Source organism: Corella eumyota, chromosome 1 (assembly GCF_963082875.1).
Source record: "Corella eumyota chromosome 1, kaCorEumy4.1, whole genome shotgun sequence".
NCBI lineage: Eukaryota > Metazoa > Chordata > Ascidiacea > Phlebobranchia > Corellidae > Corella > Corella eumyota.
In genome coordinates this window covers 3,636,676-3,662,626 of record NC_137490.1, presented here as the reverse complement: position 1 = coordinate 3,662,626, position 25,951 = coordinate 3,636,676, and the positions used below count along the sequence as shown (strand labels likewise).

At 30.1% G+C, this 25,951-nt stretch overlaps 5 protein-coding genes across 6 annotated transcripts; 2 read left to right on the top strand and 3 right to left on the bottom strand.

Moving 5' to 3' along the window:
• Nucleotides 1-1,047: 1,047 nt before the first annotated feature.
• On the top strand, nucleotides 1,048-3,628 carry LOC145764096 (solute carrier family 25 member 48-like). The gene is made up of 8 exons (XM_082575682.1): nucleotides 1,048-1,073; nucleotides 1,219-1,271; nucleotides 1,538-1,581; nucleotides 1,769-1,920; nucleotides 2,092-2,241; nucleotides 2,296-2,362; nucleotides 2,449-2,744; nucleotides 3,424-3,628. The coding sequence occupies exons 1-8, from the start codon at nucleotides 1,048-1,050 to the stop codon at nucleotides 3,626-3,628; spliced, it is 993 nt and encodes a 330-aa protein (XP_082431808.1).
• Nucleotides 3,629-3,837: 209 nt separating this feature from the next.
• On the bottom strand, nucleotides 3,838-9,294 carry LOC145753981 (xaa-Pro aminopeptidase 3-like). The gene is made up of 11 exons (XM_082570545.1): nucleotides 9,086-9,294; nucleotides 8,835-8,926; nucleotides 8,369-8,485; nucleotides 7,815-7,950; nucleotides 7,408-7,534; nucleotides 6,862-6,994; nucleotides 6,637-6,770; nucleotides 6,267-6,395; nucleotides 5,674-5,863; nucleotides 4,733-4,853; nucleotides 3,838-4,096 (listed from the first exon to the last, which is right to left on the bottom strand). The coding sequence occupies exons 1-11, from the start codon at nucleotides 9,288-9,290 to the stop codon at nucleotides 3,927-3,929; spliced, it is 1,554 nt and encodes a 517-aa protein (XP_082426671.1). The 5' UTR covers nucleotides 9,291-9,294; the 3' UTR covers nucleotides 3,838-3,926.
• Nucleotides 9,295-9,552: 258 nt separating this feature from the next.
• Nucleotides 9,553-11,349, top strand: LOC145760225 (MIT domain-containing protein 1-like). The gene is made up of 3 exons (XM_082574104.1): nucleotides 9,553-9,737; nucleotides 10,176-10,414; nucleotides 10,823-11,349. Exons 1-3 carry the CDS (start codon nucleotides 9,596-9,598, stop codon nucleotides 11,168-11,170), a joined length of 729 nt encoding a protein of 242 aa, XP_082430230.1. The 5' UTR covers nucleotides 9,553-9,595; the 3' UTR covers nucleotides 11,171-11,349.
• Nucleotides 11,350-11,566: 217 nt separating this feature from the next.
• On the bottom strand, nucleotides 11,567-17,457 carry LOC145763640 (phosphatidylinositol-3,5-bisphosphate 3-phosphatase MTMR2-like). Of its 2 annotated transcripts, none has more exons than XM_082575142.1 (12): nucleotides 17,327-17,434; nucleotides 16,787-16,987; nucleotides 16,136-16,363; nucleotides 15,626-15,790; nucleotides 15,372-15,476; nucleotides 14,999-15,157; nucleotides 14,604-14,795; nucleotides 14,127-14,285; nucleotides 13,810-13,950; nucleotides 13,379-13,492; nucleotides 12,804-12,983; nucleotides 11,567-12,345 (listed from the first exon to the last, which is right to left on the bottom strand). In XM_082575142.1, the coding sequence occupies exons 1-12, from the start codon at nucleotides 17,381-17,383 to the stop codon at nucleotides 12,193-12,195; spliced, it is 1,854 nt and encodes a 617-aa protein (XP_082431268.1). In that variant the 5' UTR covers nucleotides 17,384-17,434; the 3' UTR covers nucleotides 11,567-12,192. The 2 variants fall into 2 exon arrangements, with proteins under 2 accessions (XP_082431268.1, XP_082431267.1); XM_082575141.1 differs by having other exon boundaries at nucleotides 11,568-12,345; nucleotides 17,315-17,457.
• Nucleotides 17,458-17,893: 436 nt separating this feature from the next.
• Nucleotides 17,894-23,584, bottom strand: LOC145761293 (sushi, von Willebrand factor type A, EGF and pentraxin domain-containing protein 1-like). The gene is made up of 16 exons (XM_082574573.1): nucleotides 23,397-23,584; nucleotides 23,072-23,284; nucleotides 22,750-22,944; nucleotides 22,305-22,493; nucleotides 21,891-22,076; nucleotides 21,447-21,632; nucleotides 20,984-21,169; nucleotides 20,680-20,865; nucleotides 20,239-20,424; nucleotides 19,933-20,118; nucleotides 19,470-19,655; nucleotides 19,072-19,257; nucleotides 18,733-18,918; nucleotides 18,452-18,652; nucleotides 18,103-18,348; nucleotides 17,894-18,023 (listed from the first exon to the last, which is right to left on the bottom strand). Exons 1-16 carry the CDS (start codon nucleotides 23,512-23,514, stop codon nucleotides 18,019-18,021), a joined length of 2,841 nt encoding a protein of 946 aa, XP_082430699.1. The 5' UTR covers nucleotides 23,515-23,584; the 3' UTR covers nucleotides 17,894-18,018.
• Nucleotides 23,585-25,951: the final 2,367 nt, after the last annotated feature.

Sequence of the window (25,951 nt, the reverse complement as noted above, 5' to 3'; positions counted from 1 at the left end):
TTACTTTAAAGCAAGGTTGCCAAAAAAATTAAATTAGCAATACATTAAAATAAAAGTATTTGCCCAATAAACTAAATTTACTTTTATCCAACGTAATCATGTAGAAATTACAATATTTTTTTGTAAAAATATCAAAGCACAATCATGCCAGGTTTTTAGCCTGAATCCTGCTGCCTTCTGATCGTAGCGGGGTAACGGAAAATTGTTTTGTAAAAGATGATTGCATGTAGTTAAATACAGTGAAATTTCTAATAAATAAATTGAATCGATAATATTAACAATATTCGTTTTTATGATTTCGTGCGAACTCAAGTTTTTACAAATATATATAGTTTTTTTTTTTTTTTGTTAGCGGTAAATATTTTTGCTTCTTTCTAAGTAAAAAGCAGACAGAATTGATTCCTGGCGCCAGAACTTTTTAAAACAAATAAAAAATCAGGTTAAACTAATATCGATTAATGTCTTGCAAACATTGTCTCTTTAAAACACTAACTAATCTTTACGTTAACTATTAACGCATTACGTCATTGAAAAATAAGGCGTAGTAAACTACAAGACAATAATTACAAAGTTGTTTTTCAAAACTATTTAAACGCGTTTTTTTCAAGTTGCATTTAAAACTAACTGAGCTATTGAAACTTGAAATTTTAGGCAATATTACTTTATTTGCAACAATAATTTTAAAATCTAAAGGGGATATCTCAGCGCTTATTCGTTTTTAAAAATGTGTGTATAATACTATATTAGACAAAAATAAGTCAACTATTTTGCAAAGGCGTAACATAGGTCAAACTAATAGAGTATAAATATCGTTATATTTATAAATATCCGCATTCTGCAACCTATAATAAAATAACAAATTTTTATATAAACATTTTTTTATGAAATTTTTAAATTGATTATGACTTCATAGTGTATATTTGCTTAATTTGTATTCCTGAAAAAAAGTGAAACTAAAGTTACAATACGGCGTACATTTTTTGTTTAATTTTATTACGTTCTTTTGTCTGGCTTTTTATTCCTAACAATGAGTTAAGCTTGTTAAATATGAATGTCAGAAAATCAAATAAAAAGTAGAAAAATTTGAAAACATTTATAGAAAAATGAATATTGAAAACAAAAATGAAAAACAAAAAAAAAAGTTAAAAAGGTAAATATTTGTAATTTTTCCAATATTAATAATATTAAAGTAGTAAAAAAGGATATATTTAAATGCAGAATAAAAAAGAATTCGTTCAAACCAGATGACTTTTTAGCAGGCTGGATAGGCGGTAAATAAAATTTTAATTTTACATTTTATTTTTTTAAATTAAGTCAACAAGACTTTAATTACGTATCGATTTTATTTTTAATTTTTTGTCTTTATTTATATGTAAAAGTGTCGCATTTTAAATTAACTACTTGTTTATTTTCTGCATATGCGTCATTAACAAAAGTAAACATAAGAAATAAACAAATAAATGACAAAATTATTTTTTTTATAAATAATAAAATCAAGATGTTGATATTTAATTTAAAAATGTTATTTGTTGAATAGGTGCTGCTGGTGTAATTGCAAGCCACCTTTTAGACACAGTAAAGGTAAGTTTTTTCGAATGTTATAAAGTAACCCTTGCTTAAAATATCAATATTTATCATTTACACGTTATTTATAAGCCAGTTTACCAATACAATTTAGACTTTTAATCATATACTCGTACCTATCTCCAAACAAAAGACATTGAAATTTACTTAAAGTAAATCTTAATTAACAAACAAATTTCTCCAGGTTCGTATGCAAACCAACAATGCATACAGTAGTACCACACATTGTATACAGAAAACATTTAAACAAGAAGGAATTCGAGGTTTTTATAAAGGAATGTCGTTCCCTCTTGCCTCTATTGCAGTCTACAATGCGTTTGTGTTTGGGGTTTACAAGTAAAGTTTAAGCAATGTTTAATATGTCAGCAATTTGAAAAAATAGTTATATAAATAATAGCAATTGCTATCTTATAGTTTGCAAAAGTTAAGTGTAACATAGGGTCTTAAATTAAATTTTTTAAATTAAAAAGATTATAAAATTTACAAACAAAATGTTTATTGGAACAGTAATACTACGAGGCAGATATGTGGGTGGAGATATAATGACGTCAATCACCTTCCTCGCTACAGCGATTTATGTGTTGCAGCAATGGCCACAGGCGGGTTGTCGGTTTTGGTTGGGTCGCCAATAGATCTTATTAAGGTACAAGTTGTGATGTAAAAATTCATACGAAGTAAACCCATATTAAATGTAATTGTTTTATTTTTCAGATACAACTTCAAATACAAACTGAATCAAGGATTAAAAATCAAAATAGATTCCCCGTTCAAAATACAGGTTAGTCCTAACTTGTAGTTTAAAATTTCTTAGCAAGTTAGGCCTAATGCAAAAAGCTTTATGTTACAGCACACAATCATATGCAGCCTGCAATGCGCCAATACACTACTGGAGTTACAGTTACAAAATATAACGGACCGATTCAGTGCTTAAGAGATATTTACAAAAAACGCGGTATAGCTGGACTGTACAGGGGTGCTAGCTGCATGGTGCTAAGAGACATTCCAGGTTACGTTATCTACTTTCTACCCTACAAATTCTTTTGCGATCGGTTCGCAAACGAGAATGGTAAAACTGGAGCGCTTGGCTATTTATTTGCGGGAGGACTTGCTGGTGTTTTGTCTTGGGGTTTAATGCACCCAATTGATACAATTAAAAGCAGGTTAGATCAATACAGTTGTTAAATAAGTATTAACGTAGTTTACATTAAGCACCGGCAAAGTGTTTTTTTTTGTTTGTATATATTTTTATCCTCGATGTGGGAAAGTCGAATGCGCGACTTAAACATAGAGTAACATCAGTTACCCCGACCCAGTCTCGAGTTGCCTGTGGCAGTTTATGATATTATAGATTATAATTGCCCGATAATTATGCTGCTGATTAAGTGCTGGCTCAGCAGAAGTTCGTACCGTTTCTATCGCCTTACTCAAGGGTGCTACAGCAAAATATCACTGGGGATCGAACCCACGACCTCATGTGTGTAGTGGTCAGAACACTTTGCTTCACTACACAAGGTCCTTTGTTTAACCCCCACTGCCCTTATGCTATGCGCCCTTTAGAAAGGTGCTGTAAAAAGTATAAACTTCTACTGATCCAACCTTTAATCAACAGCTTAATTATGAGGCAATTAAAGTATATAGTATCTCAAACTGTTTTGAAGACTCGGTCGGGGTAACTGACGTTACTCTATGTTTATAGCCTATAGGTCGTAAGGTCGACCTTCACATCAAGGATGAATAAATGTAAAAAAAGAAACCTAATCACAATATACTTGCCGAAAACCAAGCTTAAAAATTGTGTTATTACGCTTACAAAATTATAAAAATTCTTTTTTTGCTAAGATTACAAGCTGACAGCGGAGACTCATCGCAACGAAAATATCGCGGAATCATACACTGCGTTAGAACTAGTTACGAAGCGTACGGTCTTCAGGTATTCTTTCGCGGCATGGGCGTAAATGCAATAAGGGGATTCCCGCAAAGCGCTGCCCTGTTTCTTGGCTACGAAACGGCGATGAAGGCGTTCCATCGAATCCGGACCACGTGACGTCACAATTCAAACACGTGACCAAAACATCGGGGAGAAAATAGCCAAGGTGGAGCACAGTCGCAAAAACTATATTTTTAATCATTTTTTTGATTTTTATGTTGTTTATTTTTAATAAGAAATGCATCTTTTTAATTTTAAAAATTAGCCATTAATTTTTTTTAAATAATATGGTTTTTAAGAATTATTTTAAACCTAATATTGGTCTTTAAAAAATGCCAGTACCAAAAAAACACCATGTTGTTATTAATTTTTTTAATTTTTACTGCAAAATAATATTTTGATCCCATCTTCCACGTCAAGTACTTGATGACGTCATAAGGCGTTCAATTTCGTCAGGATCTTTCGGACACGCGTCAGTGATCACGATTGGTCCCTGTTTTGTAATTATGACGTCATCTTCGATTCTGATTCCGATCCCGCGATATTGTTCATGTACTGCGTTGTCGTTTTCCTTTATGTAAATGCCTTAAAAAAATTGAAAAATAAATTAATTTCGCAAAAATATTTCAAACTGTTTAAATTTATATTAAACTACTTTTAAAAATCTAAATATTTTATTCACAAATTTGCAGCAATCTTGGGTAAAATATTTTTAAATTTAAAAACAATTTATTCTATTATCGAGTAGTCCTGGGTTTGATTCCCGCTACTTCAATATCAAAATATCTTCAAATTTGGTTCTAACAGTATCTAAACCTTCTTAAATTCATTAACCAAAGCAGGTTTTTTAAAAATTGCAAAATCATTTTTTTTGTGTATATCTTTATCCTCGATGTGGGAAAGTCGAATGCGCAACTTAAACATAGAGTAACATCACTTACTCCGACCCAGTCTCGAGTTGCCTGTGGCAGTTTGGGATATTATAGATTATAATTCTTCAGTAACTATGCTGCTGATTAAGTGCTGGCTCAGCAAGAGTTTATACCGTTTATAGTGCCTTACTCAAAGGCGCTACAGCATGAGATCGAGGGGATTTAATCTTGACTTATCTGAACCAAAACTTTTTCTTCATTTAATATTTTTAAATCCTTATTCTCAAATTGGCAACAATTATTCTCAAATTGGCAACATAAATATAAATATTAAAAATGTTACATGTACCTGGTTCAATAGTAATCACCATTCCATGTTGTAGTTGAACAGATCTAGAAATTTCTGATGTATCATGAACATCCATTCCTAACCAGTGCCCAACATGGTGGGGGCAGTATTTTCGAGATATCTATAAATATAACAAAATTGAAAAATAAGCATTATTATACACTGTTTACTGTATTTTAAAGGGCCTTGCATTTTATTATATTAAATATTCTTTTTTTTTTTTATTTAACATCAATGTGGAAAAGGTTAGCTTATAACCTACGCATGCCTCGAACCAGTCTCGAATTGCCTTTGGCGGTTTGGGAAGTTATAGATTATAATTAAACCAGCAGCGTGGTGTAGTGGTAAGAACACTTGCTACACCACCATGAGGTCGTGGGTTTAATCCCCACTGCTCTCATGCTGTAGCGCCTTTGAGTAAGGCGCTATAAACGATATGAACTCCTGCTGAGCCAGTACTTAATCAGCAGTATAATTACCAGGAAATTATAATCTATAATATCTCAAACTGCTAAAGGCAACTCGAGACTGGGTCGAAGTAACAGTTGTTACTCTATGTTTAAGTCGCGCATTCAACTTTCCCACATCGAGGATAAAGATATATACAAAAAAAAAATTGCCAAAAAATTTTGCTGCTGAATAATTGTTGGCTAAGTAGGGGTTTATACCTTTATAGCACTTACTCAAGAATGCTAAGCATAATAGCAGTTGAGATTGAACCCAGGACCTTATGTTGTTAAGCCAAGTGTTCTGACCACTACTGCTAGCTGCCGGTTGAATTTTAAGACATCAATAGTGTATGCAAGGTTATCATTTGTAATAATTAAATAGCTAATATTTAACTTGTAAAAGCCATCCATTAATAGAATATCTTTATTAAAAGAAATAATTAACTTAGCATTTTATAAAGCTACAAATTTAAAAAAAAAAAAATTTTTTACCTCTTGAATATTGAGTTCACTTTTCTTTAACTTATTTTTCAATATATTATTTGAATTTAATTCCTGTGCAATTAACAGTGACATAATAGAATAAATTTCATCTAAAGTGCTTCCAACTTTACATGCAGCAATACAAGCCTTTTGGACTCGTAATACAATATCGTATAAGGTACGCTGCGCTGAAGAAAATCTAAAAAATAAGACTAATATTGAAAAAAATAAACACAATAAATATGCAAAATTCCATAAAACTTCAATTTAAAAAAAAAATAAGTAATTTAACATCATTTTTTTAATTTAAATCTTAGATTTATTAATAAAAAGTAAAAAAAAACAAATTTTTTTGACATCTTAAACCTAGATAGATTAATGGACATAAATTAAAAAAAATCTTTTTATTAGTTTTAAAATAGTTGATAGATAGCCTGTCATACGGTTGGTATTTTTATTTTTATAATATTGTCAAAACTTGCAACCAATATTTGAAAATAATAATTACCTTATATGAAGGTGTGACCAATCTAAATGTTACAAACAATTAAATGTTAGTTCTAGTTGGAATCAAACTAAAAAATAAAACAAAAATTTCTTACTTTCCATTGATTGGCCATGTCCTTGTCACATCAGCAACATAACCATGATATTCAGCTCCACTATCAACCAACACCAATTCACCCTCTTTTATTTGTTGATTGTTGGTGATGTAGTGAAGGGTATTTGCTCTGTAAAAGTGTATTAGTAAAACCAAAAATTAAATATATCCAAAACAATTTTTTTTTTTTTTTTTTTTTAATAAAACAAGCAGTTTATAATCATCAAAAAAATAAAATATTTACTGTTGACCTAAACAATTTTAGCTTATAACCTTAAATTTCCTAATCTTTAGGTATTAATTTATAAATTTATTTTTTTACTTCTAGAAATTTAAATTTTTTTATTTTATTTTTTATAAATATTTTTTACCTGTTACCACCGGCAACCACAGGGGGGTAAGCTAACATCTGAGCCCCCCTTAACCTTGACTCACAATCTAATAAAGCCTGAATAGAACTCTCATTCACGTTTGGATGGGAAAATTCAATCACTTTTTTAAAAGCCTTAAAATAAAAAAAAAATTGAAGAATAAATATAAATTTAAAAAAAAAATCTATTTTTTTTTTTTTTTTTTTAAATCCAATTTTTTTGTACCTCGCATGTAACTTTTGCAGCTTTTGCCATTAACAGTAATTCATTATTTGATTTAATATTTCGATGAACTTGTATAAGTTGATTGATTGGTCGAACCATAGATTTTAATTCCATTGCTTCAGACAAAAATGGTCTACAAATCATAAAAGATTTTCAAAAATAATAAATAGGCTAAAAAATATACCTTATATTGGTGTAGTTAACTATTAAATATTTACAAAAAAATAAAATATATATCTTTATTCTCGATGTGGGAAAGTTGACTGCAAGACCCAAACATAGAGTAACATCGGTTACCCCAACCTGTCTCGAGTTGCCTTTGGCAGTTCAGGATATTATAGAATATAATTGCTTAACAATTTTTTTATCTTTTATATGGTTTATCACGTCTTACTCAAGGGCACCACAGCATGAGAGCAGTGGGGATCAAACCCACAACCTTATGTAGTGTAGCAATTGTTTTGACTACTATACTCTGCTGCCGGTGTTAAAATATATAGTATATATGGATATTATTTAAAACAATATTGCCAATGCGATACTTACCTCATGATATTCATATGTCTTGGTATATTTGTCATTTTTTGAAAGTCATACCATATAGCAATATCAGGGGACAAATATTTCTTTAATAAGTTTGGAAGATTGTCTATTTCATCTGTTTGGTGAACACCTAAATATTTGAACTTTTAAAAATTTATAACTAACTAAGAATAAGGAATTTTAACATAACAAAATTTTAATAGTAAATTACTACCAAATATTTAAATTTTATATTTTATTTGCAAAAAGTGCGTTATTTTAAAAATGTCATTAAACAACTTTGTTTATAAGATCATATTTATGAATGCACAATACTATTAAAATATGTTAGCAATTATTATAAGACTCTGCTATATACTATATTTTTATCAGTTTAAGTTATGTAGAAAATTAGTTAACTATATTAGTACCAGTTAAGTCCAAAGCTCCATCTGTTCCCGCTCTAGAGCCATGCCACAATTCCTTTTGTTCATCTCTCTTTGAAACCAATAACGTTGAAATATGGTTTTCACCTTCACTTTCAAGTATGAGACAACTGTCTGACTCCTAAATCAAAAATATCAAAAACATAAGTAAATTCATAAAAAAGATTTCTAGACAAGATATTTTTAAATTTTTAGAACAAAATTTAAATTATATTTGTTATTAAATACTAGGTTTGGTGACCATGCCATAATATACTATAAAATCTTTGTGTAAACATTAATACTTTTGGCATGTTTTAAATCATTAAATTGATTTTGTCCTTTTTTTCCGTCGCATTATTGTAATATTATTTGTATATCGTATTTATTATTCACCTTTATCAATGCGCGAGAACCAAAATAAAATAAAATGAAAAAATAGTTACAATTTATCCTCCCAAAAAATAAAAAACTACATATTTGTTAAAAGAGAATAACACTACTATAAAAAAAAACATTATACAAAAATTTTAGGATAATTTTTTTAAAAATAAACAAACCAAAAATCCAGTGAGATATCGAAAATTATTGTTTTGATGAAAAGGATATGGAATATCTTCGGTCATGTACATTGTTGTTGCCCCAAACAAAATAACAACATGTTGTAAGAAAGTTTTCTAAAAAATTAACAAAATAACGTTTTTTTTTAATATTTAATCATCCTTTATTTGGGGAAGTCATTTTCATTACCTAAATATAAAGTAACATTAGTTACCCCATGCTAGTCTTGATTAGCCTTTCGGGATATTATTAATTATAATTGCCAGATAATTAAGCTGCTGATTAAGTGTTGGCTCAGCAGAAGTTTAACCATTTATAGCACGTTACTCAAGGGCATAAGAGCAGTAAGGATCGAACTTGAAACCTTATGTAGTGAAGCCAAGTGTTCTGACCACTGCACCATGTTGTTGGTTTTAAAATAATTTACTTAATCAAAAATTAGAATATTTACTATCAATTAAAAACCTCGTTATTTTTGTCATGAGATAGAACAGACTTCATGAGTTGGTTGCGATTTGTTTCATAATCATTTTTAGTTAAACCTGGGGTCACATCACCTAAAAAGTGTAAAAAAAATTTGGGACTAAATTTATCCTCAATATAGAATCAAAAAATAAAAATAGGTTACTCAACATGCTTATAAATTTCTTTTATTTCATTTTAGTTTCTGCCTTTTGTGAATTTATTTTACAACAAATATAGTCAGAAAAAAATACCTTCTTGCATAAGAAATGGATGTGTATAAAAAGTAGGTTGACCTAAGTTTCGTTTTACAGGACCTTTTCCAGAGTTTGTAACTTTCTCAGAAACGTCTTTGGAAAAATTTCGAATTGAAACACCGTAAATAACTTTCACGTGTCTGGTAATGAAAGAAGCTAACCTCATGTTTACTAAATTAAGTGCATAACAATAGCTAAGCATGAATATCTAATCGCGCCTTTAACCAAAACGCAAAAATTCTCTTAAAAGTAGTCAATTTGGGAAATCCCCTTATCAAGTATATTTTGAATTTATTTTCTATCTGGAAATCCTAAGATTGTTTTAAATTAAGTTTATTTTTGTTAATAGATTTTTAGGTTAGTTATTTTTCAACATAATTTTACTATATTTAGGTCTATTGATTACAAAATATAGATTATTTAAATTAAAGTTGTTTTTCACATTGTTAGGGTTGGTATTTTAGCTGAACTGTGAAGGCATATTTGATTATAAGTTCTTTTAATATAATGGCCAAATTATTAACTGGGGTTGAAGGTTCAGCAATCAAGTTGTTAACACGAGCAACTGAGTTGGACCAATCTGGCAAATATCAACCGGCATTGGTATGCTACCAAGAAGGAATCGACTTATTAATGGATGTTTTAAAAGGTTCTATATATATATTTATTTATCCTCATTATGAAAGGTCTACTTTGCGACCTTAACATAGAGTAACATCAGTTACTCCGACCAAGTCTCACATTGCGTTTGAAAGTTTGAAATATTATAGATTAAAATTGCCTGATAATTAACTGCTTACAGGCTTAAGCTGCTAATTAAGTGTCGAAGTTTATATCTTTTTAAGCCGCATTATTCAAGGGTCTTACAGCTTGAGAGCAACAGGGATCGAACCAAGAACCTCATGTAGTTAAACCAAAGTGTTCTTACCATTACACCAAGCTTCTGGTAAACTTAAAAAAATACTGTATTTTCTTGCATACAATGTAGCACTTTTAAAAAATATCATTTTTTGGTTTAGGGACTATAATTCATATTGCCTTTAAAGAATACACTACAGGTTTATGATATAAGTTAATGTATTGCCAGGTTGCACAGATTCTTTAAAACAACGTCATTACCGAGATAAAATAGAAGAATTTATGAGCAGAGCTGAAAAAATAAAGCGCACCGTAGGTCAACTAAAAGCAGTTGGAAAATATCACGAACAACTTAAAATAGAGGAGAATTCAACTGGTCATGGATATGGTAAAATATTTGGTCCATATTTAAATGAAAATGTTACTGAAGTCTGGGTGGAAGATGCCTACATCAGGAGCTTTCATCAGGTTGGTAGTTACCTTATCTTAGCATTAATATAGTGGACAATTTTTTTTATTTTTTATAATTTGTAATTGGTTTTACTTTCAATTTTTAAACATTTTTTTTTAATAATTTGAAATTGGTTTTACTTTTGTTTTTTATATATATAAATTTTGTGCAGAGGGCATTTTCGTTAAATAAGCACAAGGCTCTATACATCTATATATCCAATTAAAGCCTCTAAAATAATATAAAACTATTGTTTGTGGTGCATATAGACAAATTGTTGTCAGTAGCGCAGAATTTATAAAATTAACTAGCTTTGAAAAACTATAGATTTGAGAAATAACAAAATTTATGGGTATAATTTTTGTAATATTCATAATAATACAACTGTCTGCGCATAATATTAAAATTATCAACATTTAATCTAGATCAACAATTTCTTGAGGTTCTGCGAATTGCTAGTCACCCAATGCGATAACATCAAACAAATTAATCTGAAGACGTCTGTGGATGAACACGGAAATCAACAAACTGACAACTTAACCTGTATTCAAAACAGCCTGAAATCTAGGGGAATTAATTTGCAATACACTTTTGCATCATTGCATGATAGGGAAATTAAGTTGGATAATGGCTGGATTATTAAAATAGGTCGAGGGTTGGATTATTTTAAGCGTGTTGAAAAATTCTGTCTTGGTTTTCACGATATGAACTTAAGGCCGTGTCATTCAACTACAGTTGATGTCTTTCATTCTAAGCATACAAGAGATAGATAAATAACTCACTAAGTTCTTTAACTTTCGATTCCACCTGTATCTTCATTTTACCGACAATGTGTCATTTTTATTAACCGTTTACAAGAAAATGGTGTTTAAATTCTTTAAAATGTTGGCCTGAATTTTGGTAAAATGTTGAAAAAATTGATTTTCGAAAAAAATATTCATTTGGTAAACATGGTCGCATACTGTTATTTTACATATTTTTTATATTTGTGTTGTTGTATATTACAACACCATACTCTTTCTGTTTTAATGAAAGATTGCAATAATTAATGTTTAAAATGAAGCTGTGTGTGAATTTTAACTTAGACAATCAAATAATTTGTATTAGGTTGATATTTAGAAATAAATAAACTTTATACTAAATCAACATTTATTTTTGTAACTTATTTTAATACATACGTTTACACCAGGCCAAATGGTTAACTTATTATTTAAAGATTGTACACATTTAATTTTTTGTGTTAAAATCAGAACAAACAACATTGAAACGAAAATGTAGTAATACTGAAAAAAGAAGAACCCAAATAATACATATAAAACACAAAGCTTTCCAAACAAAAAATTCATTCGCTTTTGTTTTTTTAAAACAGGCTATTATATAATTTTAAATTTTACCATATAACCATATTTAATTATTGCACATAATCTTAAATATTTTTCAAAATTAATTTAATACCATTTTAGTATCAGTTCAAAAGTTTAAAAAGACAATCAAATATGTTTTAGGTAAGAAATTGTTATTTTATTTTACAAATTTGGTGATTTACCCAAGGTTACTTGGTAACAAACGTAAATTGCTACAAGTCTTAATTTACTATTACTTAATAATAATTTTATTAACACGCTTGCATTAGTAATAATTACAAAAAAGGTGCAAAAAATCATTCTTTTATACAAATATTAAGGGGAAAATCATAATTTCTTGCAAAAAATAATAACTAGCATTAGAATTTGATGCAGTTTTAACCAAAGTTAATTTCTACAAGCAGTAGAAGGAAAAAAAATGGTGGATAAATTTAGGTGGCTAGAACTGTATCCGATCTAACAGTTATGGTTGGCGTGGTTTGTGTAATTGATTTGGCAGCGAGCTGTTGTTCTAATTCTTCAACTTTTTTACAAAGTTCGTCTCTGATTCGAAGAAGTTCTTTATGTCGTTCTTGGATGGGCTCCTATTTTTAAGAACAATTTTTATTTTTTTTACAAATCTATATATGCTTGTTTTTGATATCTATATATCATAAAGTTTGGTAGACAATAGATTATCATATATGTATGTTTAATTTACAACCTACAAAATAAATAAAACAGCATTTTGTGGTGCATTGGGTGATTTATTGCTGGCAAATATTAGTTGAGAGTTTTAACAGTTAGATGACAATTAAAATGCCAAAGGTGGGGTGAGTTATCCGCAAATTTATTTATGTATATTTTACCTACTATTTGTAGTAGACAAATTCAGTTTGGGGTTTGTAAAAAAAATTTATAATGAAAGATTTATGTAAAAGTTTTCATGACAATTTTAAATTTAAAAAATTATTCTTTTTAAACCTAACTCTAAAGCCATGTAATCACAGTTATTTAAACTCAAAATTTTTAATTAAAAATGATTAAAAAAACAATCACTAACTTGTGATTTCATTTTCGGGTTCCACCTTGAGTAATAACCTGCCCAGAATTCAAGATGTCGTACAGAAGCGATTGGAAGTAAAACATGGTTCTTGTAAGCAGCAACATATAATGCATTAAGGTATTCCTCTCTGTTTTCATTTATCAATGACCACAAAGACTTAGTTCGCTTTTTAAGGTCCTGTAACAAAAATAAAAATAAATTTTTGATACATTAAAAAAAAATTTAATCTAATACTAGTCATTAAAAAAGTTGTGCTGATGTGTAAGTTAAACTACATGAGGTCGTGTGTCGTGGGTTTAATCCCTACTGCTCTTATGCTGTAGCGCTCTTCAGTAAGGCACTATAAATGGTATGAACTTCTGCTGAGTCAATATTTAAACAGAAGCTTAATTATCAGGCAATTATATTTTATAATATCCGAAACTGCCCAAGTCAACTTGAGACTGAGTTAGGGTAACTGATGTTACTCTATGTTTAGGTTGTGTAGTCGACCTTCCCACATTGGGGATAAATGAATATGAAATGGATTTCTGATATAAGATTTACAAAATGTTATTTAAAAAGTTTTGTACCTCTTTTTTTCTTTCTCGGTCACAATTGTATAAAAATGTTCCAAACAAACAGGAATAAAGATGATCCAAGATTAGGATTAGAAATTGCTCATTAAACTCAAATACAGTGGGAAACTAAAAAAAAAAAAAATTGAAATTAAAATTTTTTTAAAAAAATTGTAAATTTCATTTTTAATTGTTTTAAATAAAAAAGATAAAATGTACTTTTTGTTCAGAAAATGTACTTTTTAAACAAGGAAATAAAAATGTTTAAACGTATAAGTAAAAAACAAGAAAAATAAAACATAAGAATTAAACAAATCACGAAAAACACAGTAAAAAAATCCAAACAACAGTGGTTATATTAAGAAAATCATGAATACTGTCATTTTACAAAAAACAAGAAATGCTTTGAGTCATTTAAAGTTGACAAGTTTAATCAATTTGCAAACCTGTTGTGTCATTTGCCAAACACAATCGATAAATTGCAGAAAAACAGGGGATCTCTCAGAATCTGAATGGTTTTTGTCACCATGACCCACCCTTTGTGCAAACTTGTGGCCGAAACTTAACCATTCTTTTTCAATAAGGACCTAGTTTTTTGAATAAAACACCAATTTAAATTTGGATTGCAAAATTGCAAAAAATGAATAAGATTGAAAAATAATCATTACCTTTTATCTGATCAAATTTTTACTGGTATATATATATACATTTTAAATTAATTAAATTCTTCACCGTGATACTATATAACAATTAAAATACAAACCTGAAACCCTTGCAAGGTCCTGTAGTAAGAATCCAACATAATCATTGCAAGCGAAGTTAGTTGAGCCGTCCTATCCCAACCATCACTACAATGTACCATCACTGAAGCTTTACTACTTTCAACCCTGTCAGCTATTGACGTGGCAGCACCAAGAATAACCTCAGCAAAAAATGATTAATTTTTAGATTTTGTTTTTTAATGTTTTAAAAATAATTTAATTAATCTAGCTTGTCTGGTAAAGTTATTAACACTTGCAGAAGGCTAATCAAAGGGATATGACAGCCTAATATAGCTTACAGTTTAAACAATTTAAATATATATAATACAAAAATTTGGCAAAAAAAATAAAAATAAGTTAACTAAAATATATTTTAAAATAACAAAACACAAAAAATAGCACAACTACAACATCCAATAAATCACTTGTAAACACTTCATATTAATAACAACAAACAAGCTTGTGTTTTGATGAATTACCTTACTGTGATGTAACCACTGAGACTGCTCAAGATTTGACAACCAGTGCTTATCATCGCTTGGATGGGCCAACAAACAAGCCTCCTGTAATTTCCTTTGTGACTCACGCATGACATGAATATTGTGGATGTCACAAAATATTAATTCGCTGCTGGGGTAGGCATCTGCTTTCTCATAACCACCCCCTCGAGCCTATTAAAGTCGCCACAAAAAAATTGAAAAAAAAATCAAAACTTAATATTAATTAGAATTTTGAAAAAAAGTTAAAAAAATTGGTAACAAAACTCTAATTTAAGCAACATTTTATACAGTTTGCCCTGAGAATTTTTGATAATGCCTTAAAAAGTATTGTTATTATAAAATTTAACTAGAATTTATGTATGGGGTTTACTTACCACATTGGCTATAGCATTTGCTTGTGGCCTTGCATCAAATACGAGAAGTTTATGAGCATGAGGGTTGGATTCGAGAATAAGATGAACATACCTTTCATCATCTCGACTTCGCTTTGAACTTATGCCCACTAGTGGCTGGGCACATCGAGTAATGGTCGCCTAAATATAAGCTTAAATCATTAATAACTGACCAAAAAAATTTAAAATTTTATGCGAAAATCAAAATTTAGGTAAAATTTTGTTTTAAAAAAAAATATTTAAAATATGCTGAACAAACAAACAATGTAAAAGTTATACACACATCACAGTGGTATATTAAAAGTGTCTTAAATTACATCTTAAATGTATATACGCCTACATGTTATTATTTTACCTGACTTTCAGGGTGAATCCAGGACAAAACAGGCAATCGAGCTTTACTTCGAAATTGAGCAACTTGTTTTAAATCATCCTCACTAGCTGCAGATGGTACAACTAACTACAATAATACAAAAAATTATTGACTTAAGGTTTTGTGTATTTATATATATACTAAAAAAATTTAATTTTCATCACGCTATTTATGTAAAATTATAAAAAATAGTGTGAAAAAGAAATAAAATAGCTCTATAGATTTTATAAACTTACAAGTTGCGGATAAGTATCACACAGTTCATATTTGTTGTTAGCTTTCGTAAACCTCCATCCTTCAGCAGGCAATCCCATTCTGTTGTATTCAGACTTAGCACTATATACAAACCAGCCACATGTTTCTTCGGGAAAATCTTCTTTAAATTGGAAGGCAAAATATGGCTTGAATATAAAAAATTAAGTTTTTTACTTTTAAACCTGTCATTTACAAATTTTAAAACAACTAAAAAAATATTGCGTAACAGGGTACGAATTAACGATTAAAAAACGATTCGCTAAAAAGAAGGTCGCATTTTTAGAGCAATAGTTAGGATCAAGTCATAATCTTTGTTTTTTAATAACACTTGATTCGCTAATTTTAAAAAACAATTCGCTTTTAGCGAATAGCGACCCGTTATTTCGTTCCCTGCTTAAATAAAATCCTGAGGAAGTACCACAAATAATTAACACACTACAATTTGGTGAAAAAATTAGAAATTTTACAATAATCTTAATTTTAATTTTTACCATTTTATTTGAGAGTGGAAAACATAACTCATGTAGTTTGTCGAAAATAGTTCGTCTATGTTTGCTTTCCTGTTTCATAACAAATCTTAAAGTCCTCATATCTTTGCAAAATACCTCAATTCCGTACGGATTTTTACCATCTGCTGCTCGTGAGGCATTTGTAGCGCCACCTACTTTGTCGATGCGACTTATTGTACATAAAGGAACTTGAACCGTTAACTTCACATCCTAAAAAAAGTTTAGTAAAATAATTTTTTTCTGGCTAATTGTGTTAATTTAGTAATAAAGTCCAAATAAAGGCCAGCCTGGAAATTAGGGCACTGTGCACGCACGAGATTTTTTTCATTAAAAAAAAATGCATGCCAGGAATTAGCGTTTTGCACGCCTGGTTTCTTAAAAAAAGGTGCAGTACTGACGCCTAAAACACGCTAATATAAATCACGCATGCACGCCTAGACCGGAAATTTGGGTACGCGTGCACGCGCAGTCACGCATTTTTTTACGCTTGCACGCACGGGATCTCGTCGAAAACTGCCCTACTTTCCAGACTGGAATAAAGGTATTACACAACACATGAAAAAGTTAATATTTAGTAATCTGAATTGTATGACATTAGGTATATATACATATAAATTAAATAACTGTTGATACCTTGTCTGCTTGCAAACTACTAGAGAAAAACAACTTATAGTTGGTAACCATTAGAAGTCCTGGTTTGGCACCCATATAAGGGCATAAATAAGTCACATTAAGAGCTGTAATACAACTTTGCTCTCCCGGTATAAGAGCAACTGGAGTTGATCTAACAACTTTTGTGTCATCATTCGTTAACGCAGTTTCTAACACATCTTTCTGTAATTTAGTTAAAATTCATTTTATAAAATAATAAAAAGTCAAAAGTCCTACGAATATTTTAAATTGAGAACCTTGTGACCTAGTTTAACCATTAATTAAGACTAGGTAATTAGTTTTGCAATTTATATTTTATTTCATTACATTATTTTGCCAAAAATCTTAAAATGTTTATGCAAAAAGGATCTTTAAAAATATACTTATCTGTCTTATAATTTATGACTCGGTTTATTAAGTTTATTAAGGCGATTTACATATTTAATGACAACAAAAGCCATTAATAAACCTTTTTAATTAATAACATCTAGTTGTAAATTAAAAACTAACCTTTGGTGATACCTTTTTCGTGGTTTTGTCATTGGAGGCCATTACATTTAACTCAATCTGTTCGACCATTAATAGCTCAAGACAATCATTAACAACGACTTTCGTATTAGTATGACGTCACAACAAAATCCGGCATAGCGAAATGTTTTGATATCATCAAAGGGAGAATATAACTAAATTAGTGGCACTGGCATATACATATTAGTGGCACTGGCATCAACAAATAATAACTTTTAAACTGTACTTAAAAAAATGAGTATATTATGTAGTGTAAAGCTTATATTGTATTATGTTGTATTTATTTCTAAACTGATTTAATTTATTGGTGCAATTTTATTATCCTTAACTTTCAAGATAAAAATATTAATCTGAATAATTTTGTAGACAATTTAACTAACTCTGTACAGATTTAGCCTTTGTTATAGAATATGCTATAACTGTAAATATTAATTGAATTATTAATTTATCGGCTTGTTTGCTTAGGGTTATTTTTAATAGAAACCTATCTAACTTAAAAATTTTAATCTTTCAAAAAACACTTTAATTCAATGTTCCAATTAAATTTATTCACCAGTAAAACGAAATATTAGTATTATGTTAGTATGTCAATTTAAATTAAGTAATATAAGTTTTACAATAAAATTTTTAATAAATAAATTAGATTAGTAGTTCCAAGGTAGTTAAATTCACCGTTGAAGTTCTTATTAGCCTAAAAATAAATAAAGATTTATAAATTATAACCTCAATGAAATTCTAAAAACTTAACGATAAATAGTAGTGTTACTTACAGTTATAATCATAAACGTCATCGCAGTCATCGTAAGCAGCAGAACTACTTCTGGCTTTAACGATTGGTAGTACGCAATACGAGTCCTCGCCTGTCCATGTGCCGTTATTTTGACAAGTTCGGTCCTTGCTTCCCTTGATAATGTAACCCAATTCACATCCGAACCAAACCACGATTTCGGGGTCGTAAGATTCTTGGTGAGGACGATGCGAAACTCCGCGGTTAATTACTGGTGGCTTACATTTTTCTAAGAAAAAAAAACAAGTTTATCAACTCTGGAAAAGATTTATAACAATATTTTTTTATAATCTGCTTGGCTGATTCTTAACAGTAGGCATCTGACCACTTACTTGGCTGACTTTCTACACATTTTGGTTCAACGTCAGACCATTTTCCGTTCTCCAAACATGTAAGTTGATCTTCGCCTCTAATTTCAAATCCAGGGTTACAGAAGAAATTGACTTGTTGACCTTTAAAGTAATCTCTTTGTACTGGCTTGATGAATCCGTATTCTGGTATAGCAGGTGTAGAACAGCTTCTTACAACATCAGCTAAAAACACATAGTTTGTATTTTAAAATGCATTTTTGTGTATATTTATTTATGTCTGTAAAGATAGAAAATTTACTTACGGACACAAGTTGGTGGATCAAATTTCCATTGATTTGGGCTAAGACAAGGAATATCAGCATATCCCTTCAAAGTGTAACCAGTTTGGCATTTGTACCAAATCTTCTCACCAATGGCAAATGTTTCTTTGTCTTTGGGCAGTGTGAAAATGGCTTCGTGGAGATCAGTTGGCTTTGTGCAAAAGTTTGCTGTTAAAAAATTAAAATTTTTTACTGTGATCACATATTTAGTTTAAGATGTAATATTTTATTAATTGTTTTTTTGAAGTTGACGCCTATTTAGTACTTCAAAATATGACAAAAATTATTATGATTATATAATTAGCGTTTAATTTTACTTACGAACACAAGTTGGTGGGTCGAACTTCCATTGGTCTGGGCCAATGCATTTGATGTCAGTATATCCCTTTAAGATGTAACCAGTTTTGCATTTGTACCAGATCTTTTCGTAAATTTCAAAAACTTCTTTGCCTTTTGGAGCTGTAAAAATTGCTTCATGGAGTCCAGTTGGCTTTCGGCAAAAGTTTGCTGCAAATAAAAACTGTTAATTTTATTTTGAAAAACAACCCATAGTTATTAAACTTGTCAAATTTTTAAACACTATTAATAATATGTTGAACTATATTTTTAAATAGTTAAAAAATGATAAAGGATTTTAAGGTGGGATAACAATTTTTTTATTTTCAAGTTAGTTTTGCTGTTTATTTTTCCTGTTGTAAAGCTATTTAATTTCCACTTACGAACACAAGTTGGTGGTTCAGATGCCCACTTATTTGGTGCAATACACTTAATATCAGCATTTCCTTTTAATTTGTAACCAGTTTTGCATTTGTACCAGATCTTTTCATAGACAGCAAAAAAGGTCTTGCCTTTAGGAGCAGTGAAAATAGCTTCATGAAGTCCAGTTGGTTTTTGGCAAGAGTTTGCTATAAAAATAATAAGTTTACTAGAAAATTTTTAAGTTACTGTTGAACAACCAACACTCTGATGGCTGGTAGAAAATTATAGAAAAAGCTAGAAAAAACAAGTTCATTGCAAATTACTTTGACAATTATTTAACAAAATTTAAGAAAGCGATAATATTCAATTTTAAAAAAGGAATAAATTTTATTAATATAAGCTGTATCATTTGGTTGCGCTAATATATATGCTCAAGTTAGCGCCAAAATAAATGAAATTTAGAAGTTTAACTTTATTACTTACGAACACAAGTTGGTGGGGCGAATTGCCACTTGTTAGGTCCAACACATTTAATGTCAGCATACCCCTTTAATTTGTAACCAGTTTGACATTTGTACCAGATTTTCTCATCAATTGCGAAAGTTGTTTTGTCTGTTGGAAGAGTGAAAATAGCTTCATGAAGTCCAGTTGGTTTTTCACAAGTATTTGCTGCAAAATAAAACAAAATTTTAGTGTTTTTTTTTAATTTTAAGGCATTTTGATAGTTTTGTTTAGTATGCAATGCCAATATTTAAAAAATATAATTAAAATTTTTTTTTAAATACTTACGAACACAAGTTGGTGGGTCGAATTTCCACTTATTTGGTGCAATGCATTTGATATCAGCATATCCTTTTAAGGTGTAACCAGTTTTGCATTTGTACCAGATTTTCTCATCAACTGCGAAAATTGTCTTGCCTTTAGGAGCAGTGAAAATAGCTTCATGAAGTCCAGTTGGTTTTTCACAAGAGTTTGCTATAAAAAATAAAACAATCTTACTAGGACATTTTGTTTTTTAGACAACCAAGACTTTAAAAGTTATTAGTAGAAGCTAAGAATAACTTGTGTGTTGCATACTCATAATAACGTTTTAAATAATTTAAACCCAAGATTTTGCAAAAATACATTTAACAAAAAAGAAAAAGGAAATTAAATAAAAGCCCTAATATTTATATTGTGATAATAAACAAGTTTGTACTAGAAGTTAATATTTTAGCTTTTATTACTTACGAACACAAGTTGGTGGTTCAAATTGCCATTTGTTAGGTCCAACACATTTAATATCAGCATATCCCTTTAATTTGTAACCAGTTTGACATTTGTACCAGATTTTCTCATCAACTGCAAAAGTTGTTTTGTCTTTTGGAACAGTGAAAATAGCTTCATGAAGTCCAGTTGGTTTTTCACAAGTGTTTGCTGCAAAATAAAACCACATTTTAATGTTTTTAAAATTTTATGGCATTTTAATAGTTTTGTTTAGTAAACAATGCTAATATTTAAGGAATATTGATTAAAGAAAATTTAAAATACTTACGAACACAAGTTGGTGGGTCGAATTTCCACTTGTTTGGTGCAATGCATTTAATATCAGCATATCCTTTTAAGGTGTAACCAGTTTTGCATTTGTACCAGATTTTCTCATCAACTGCGAAAATTGTTTTGCCTTTAGGAGCAGTGAAAATAGCTTCATGGAGTCCAGTTGGCTTTTGGCAAGAGTTTGCTATAAAAATAATAAGTTTACTAGAAAAATTTTAATTACTGTTGGACAACAAGCATTCTGTTGGATGATAGAAAATTATAGAAAAAGCTAGAAATAACACGTGTGTTGCATATTACTTTGACAATTATCTAACAAAATTTAAGAAGGCAATAATATTTATTTCATAAAACAGGATTGAATTATATTAATATAAGCTGTATCATTTAGTTGTGCTACTATACACGCTCAAGTTAGTGCCAAAATAAATGAAATTTAGAAGTTAAACTTTATTACTTACGAACACAAGTTGGTGGTTCAAATTGCCATTTGTTAGGTCCAACACATTTAATATCAGCATATCCCTTTAATTTGTAGCCAGTTTGACATTTGTACCAGATTTTCTCATCAACTGCGAAAGTTGTTTTGTCTTTTGGAACAGTGAAAATAGCTTTATGAAGTCCAGTTGGTTTTTCACAAGTGTTTGCTACAAAAAATAAAAACAATCTTACCAAAAAATTACAGTTTATTAGACAACCAATACTTTAGAAGTTATTAGTAGAAGCTAACAATAACTTGTCTGTTGCATACTCATGATAACGTTTCAAATAATTAAAACCCAAGATTTTGCAAAAATTCATTTAACTAAAAAGAAATAAGTAAATTAAATAAAAGCTCAAATATTTATGTTGTGATAATAAACAAGTTTGTACTAGAAGTTAATATTTTAGTTTTTATTACTTACGAACACAAGTTGGTGGTTCAAATTGCCATTTGTTTGGTCCAACACATTTAATGTCAGCATACCCTTTTAATTTGTAACCAGTTTGACATTTGTACCAGATTTTCTCATCAACTGCGAAAGTTGTTTTGTCTTTGGGAGCAGTGAAAATAGCTTTATGAAGTCCAGTTGGTTTTTCACAAGTGTTTGCTGCAAAACACAATTAATATTGATTTAACAACTAAGTCAAAGTGGACAGATGATAAGTTAATATAAAAAATCCCAACAGCCAGCCCAAGGTAAGACTTTTACTTTGTTTGTTACTATAACGACAGCATTAACAACATATTATACAAGTCAAAAACAACACATATCATCAAAGCTATTAATACGGATCCTGGTTTGCTAGTATAGCATAACATAAAGGTATATACTTACGAACACAAGTTGGTGGTTCGAATTGCCATTTGTTGGCAGCTACGCATTTAATATCAGCATACCCCTTTAAGGTGTAACCAGTTCTGCAAGTGTACCAGATCTTCTCATCAACTTTAAAAATTGTTTTGTCTTTTGGGGCAGTGGAAATAGCTTCATGAAGTCCGGTTGGCTTCTTACATTTGGGCTCACCTGGTTATAAAAATAAGATTTATTTTTATTTGTCATATAGAAAAAAGTGAGATTTATAAATGTTTAAAACTTTTTTAAAGTGTTTTGCTTGGTTTAAGGCTTTAAGCAAACTGCAAAATACGAATAGTTTGAATGTGATCTTAAAAGTGCGTTATGATTTTAGGTCGCAAAATTACCATTAAACTAAAGCAATAAAAGCTATCTTAATTTCTATACACGCTTGTTCAACAATTTAAAAAAAGACTGTTATACTTACGGACACAAATTGGTGTTTTAGCAGCCCAGATTCCTCCTTTAAGACAACTTACGCTGGCAGTTCCTTGGAGTTCGTAACCAGATCGGCAATAATAAGTGATTGAGTCACCGACATAAAAAGTGGTTTTCCTGTATGGTCTGGTGTAGATTGTCCATGGCAAGTTGGAAGGCTTTTTACAGGACTCGACAGTAGTGTCTAAAACAATATTGTTCTAGCTTAAAAAACCTTAAACATGTAGTAGTCGTATAGAAAATTTATGTTACAAATTATTAAAGAATGATAATTTAAAATGGTTTTAATTTTTGGTACGTATTTAACTCACCAGGGACACATACTGGTCTCGCTTTTCGGTTGTATTTCATTACTCCTCTGTAATAAGAATAACTTGATTTTATGCATTCCCCGTGGTAAGGAGCATCCAAGGTATACCCAGAATTGCAGTGAAATTTGACAGAGGTTCCTAATGATACGTAATACACTTTTCGTCCTTCAGATGTTTTGAAGTGTCCATTTCGTACGTAAATCAGTAGGCATCCTAAATAGAACAATTTTTTGTATTTAAAAAACAGAACAAGTTTTATCAATCCAGCGTACAAGTTATAACAACAGTTTTATTAGGAGTGTAAATAGTTATATATTTTAGTTACCATTGATATAATAGCTGTACGATGTTCTGTCCGCCACGCCGCTTTCGTCTTCACTACCATAGTCACTTGCAGTTGCACATACAACCATACATGCTAAAAGGGCCCAAGCAAGCTTCATCTTGTCAAATACAATTCGTCCAACTTCAATGTTATACTTTACCAACAGTTAAGAACTCGTTGTATGTTTAACTCAGTCCAAAAAGGAAGATGATTTTTCCTTGTTCTACATTGGCTATTTATACTAAAAACTAGCAAAATCTTTTAATTACTACCTGCTAAATTAAAGTGAAATTATGCGTCGGTATACGTCAATATTAAAGTTTATACCGTATTAAACAGAGTTTGAAACTAATTAGACAAGAAAGTCGTGTGCGCTGGTTTATTTGAAATTAGCATATTCGAAGATAATTGTGTACACAGCAAGCTTGAGATTACGTCGATAAATATATTAATGAGGTTACAGATATTAAGGTTTTTACGTTTATAATTACACCAAGTTGATATCAAGCCTGTTATTACAGAGATTAATTAACAAAATTAAGAAGAATTTGTCGTCATGTAGATTGGGCGTATAAATCAATTAAACTTATTATGTATGTGCGTTGTTTATAATAACCTTTTCCTTGTTTAAAAAACCTACGTAAACTTAAAGTTCAATTAATCGTAGCTTTTTAATTAGACTTCTAAACGTTTACACACTTCTATCGGTGTACTAAAATGTAAAAGAAAACCACAAACGTTGATTTTAAAATATGGTGTTGTATTTTCTTGCACTGACCCAATTGTATAAGGATTTTTAGAACATTTAAAGCAACATAAGGTTTGTGATAATATTTTTTATTTGTAATAAATATATTTGAATAAAATTCTTGGGTGATTTCAATTTGAATGATCTAAAAACAGGTAAGTGCCTTATAATAAAATAAATTCGCGATATAATTTGCGTTACTCATCAACGATTTTTCTTTAAACCGGAGGAACAGCAAAATAAAATCCCAATATATTGAAAAAATACTCTTCGAAAACGTTGCGAAGCCAGACATTGAACTGTGGGCTGAAAAATTGAAATTACACAAATGCTCGCACCCATTACATTGTTTTGAAGCTCGGAAAACGTGCTAAAAAAATTAAAAGGGTGATCGTTAATGCAAATTGTTTAAGTATTTATATTGCTTGATCCTAATAGTTTGGAGAATAAAAAAGTAAAAATAATTTTACCTTGTTATAGAGGAAAATGCTCCCATGTTGTGCTGTTGTATGTTGGATAAACGTATCACGTGATATGGAAGCCAATTAATTATAAACACAATGATTGAAATAGCTATAAAAATATACAATTTAAAATCTATAGGAAGAAAGATTTTAAGTTACGCAAATAGATCTTACCTAAAGTTTTGACCGATTTCATTCGACTCCTCCACAGCCATGTCGGTGTAACTTTTATTGTGAGAGAATACTTAGAGGATGTTGCAGAATAATGAGAAAGACCGTTTTGACTTTCCTTTATTTCGTCCATAGAAACATCAAGATTGTTCCTAGTCGATTCCTTAAAATCTTTTATATTAAAAGTTCGCCTATGGTGGTTGGGTAGAACAGATTTCTGTTTTATTGAGTTTGAAGATTGATTTCTTATCTCATAGTCAGTATTGGGGAAAACCACAGCATAGAAATGATTGCTGACGTAGCGACTTAGGTTTGCCGCACTACCTTGGATTGAGGTAGACCGCGGCAAGTTACCAAGTTGCTCGCCTTTTGTGCTATTTAATTTTTGTAAGTCAGCCAATTCAGTTGTGATTCGTCTGCGTTTTTTTTCGAGCTTAACTTTAGGATTTTCGTCCACTCGGACCGATCCAACGCTTCTTTTTAAAGAGTTCCTTCCGCGTGATGGTTTGATACTAGGAAAATGTTTTCTGTTGGTTTTGTTAGAGACTGCTTTGCTAGCCACAGCAACGCTATCTAAAGTTTCAAGTGAGTTTTGAACGTTTTTATTAGATTCATTGGTAATTGATATTATTGGTATTTCAGATTTTAGAGTCATACGTTCAGAATTACTAAGTTCAACTACACCAACTCGTCGGCGTTTTCTTCTCAATGGTAGAGTCACGTCACTGTCACAACCACTACTCCCAGCAACAGAAAATTTTCCTTTATTTGTGTTTGTGTCTTTAATATCAAATTCGCGGCAAGAAACGCCTTGTCTTCTTTGCTTCTGTTGCTGTTTTGGATAAGAAACGTTGTTGCGAAGTTGTCTTATTATCCCGAAGAATAATAAAATGTTCAGCAAAAGAGGAGCACAGAACAAGATCACCATATCAACGCAGGGATAAACATTCATGTACAGTTTACATAAAGAGAAAATCCTTGAATTTATTTCTAAAAATACAAAATGAGTTAAACAATGTGCAGATGCATGCAAGTTAAAAATGCTTTCAACAGTTTTCTTAAGAAAAGTTTGTTTCTCAAGAAAGTATGTTTTGTTTACCAATGTTGTTTCTCCTTATTGTGAAGCTGCTTTCAGTTGTGTTTACGTTAAAATATGCCAAGGGATTGGTTAA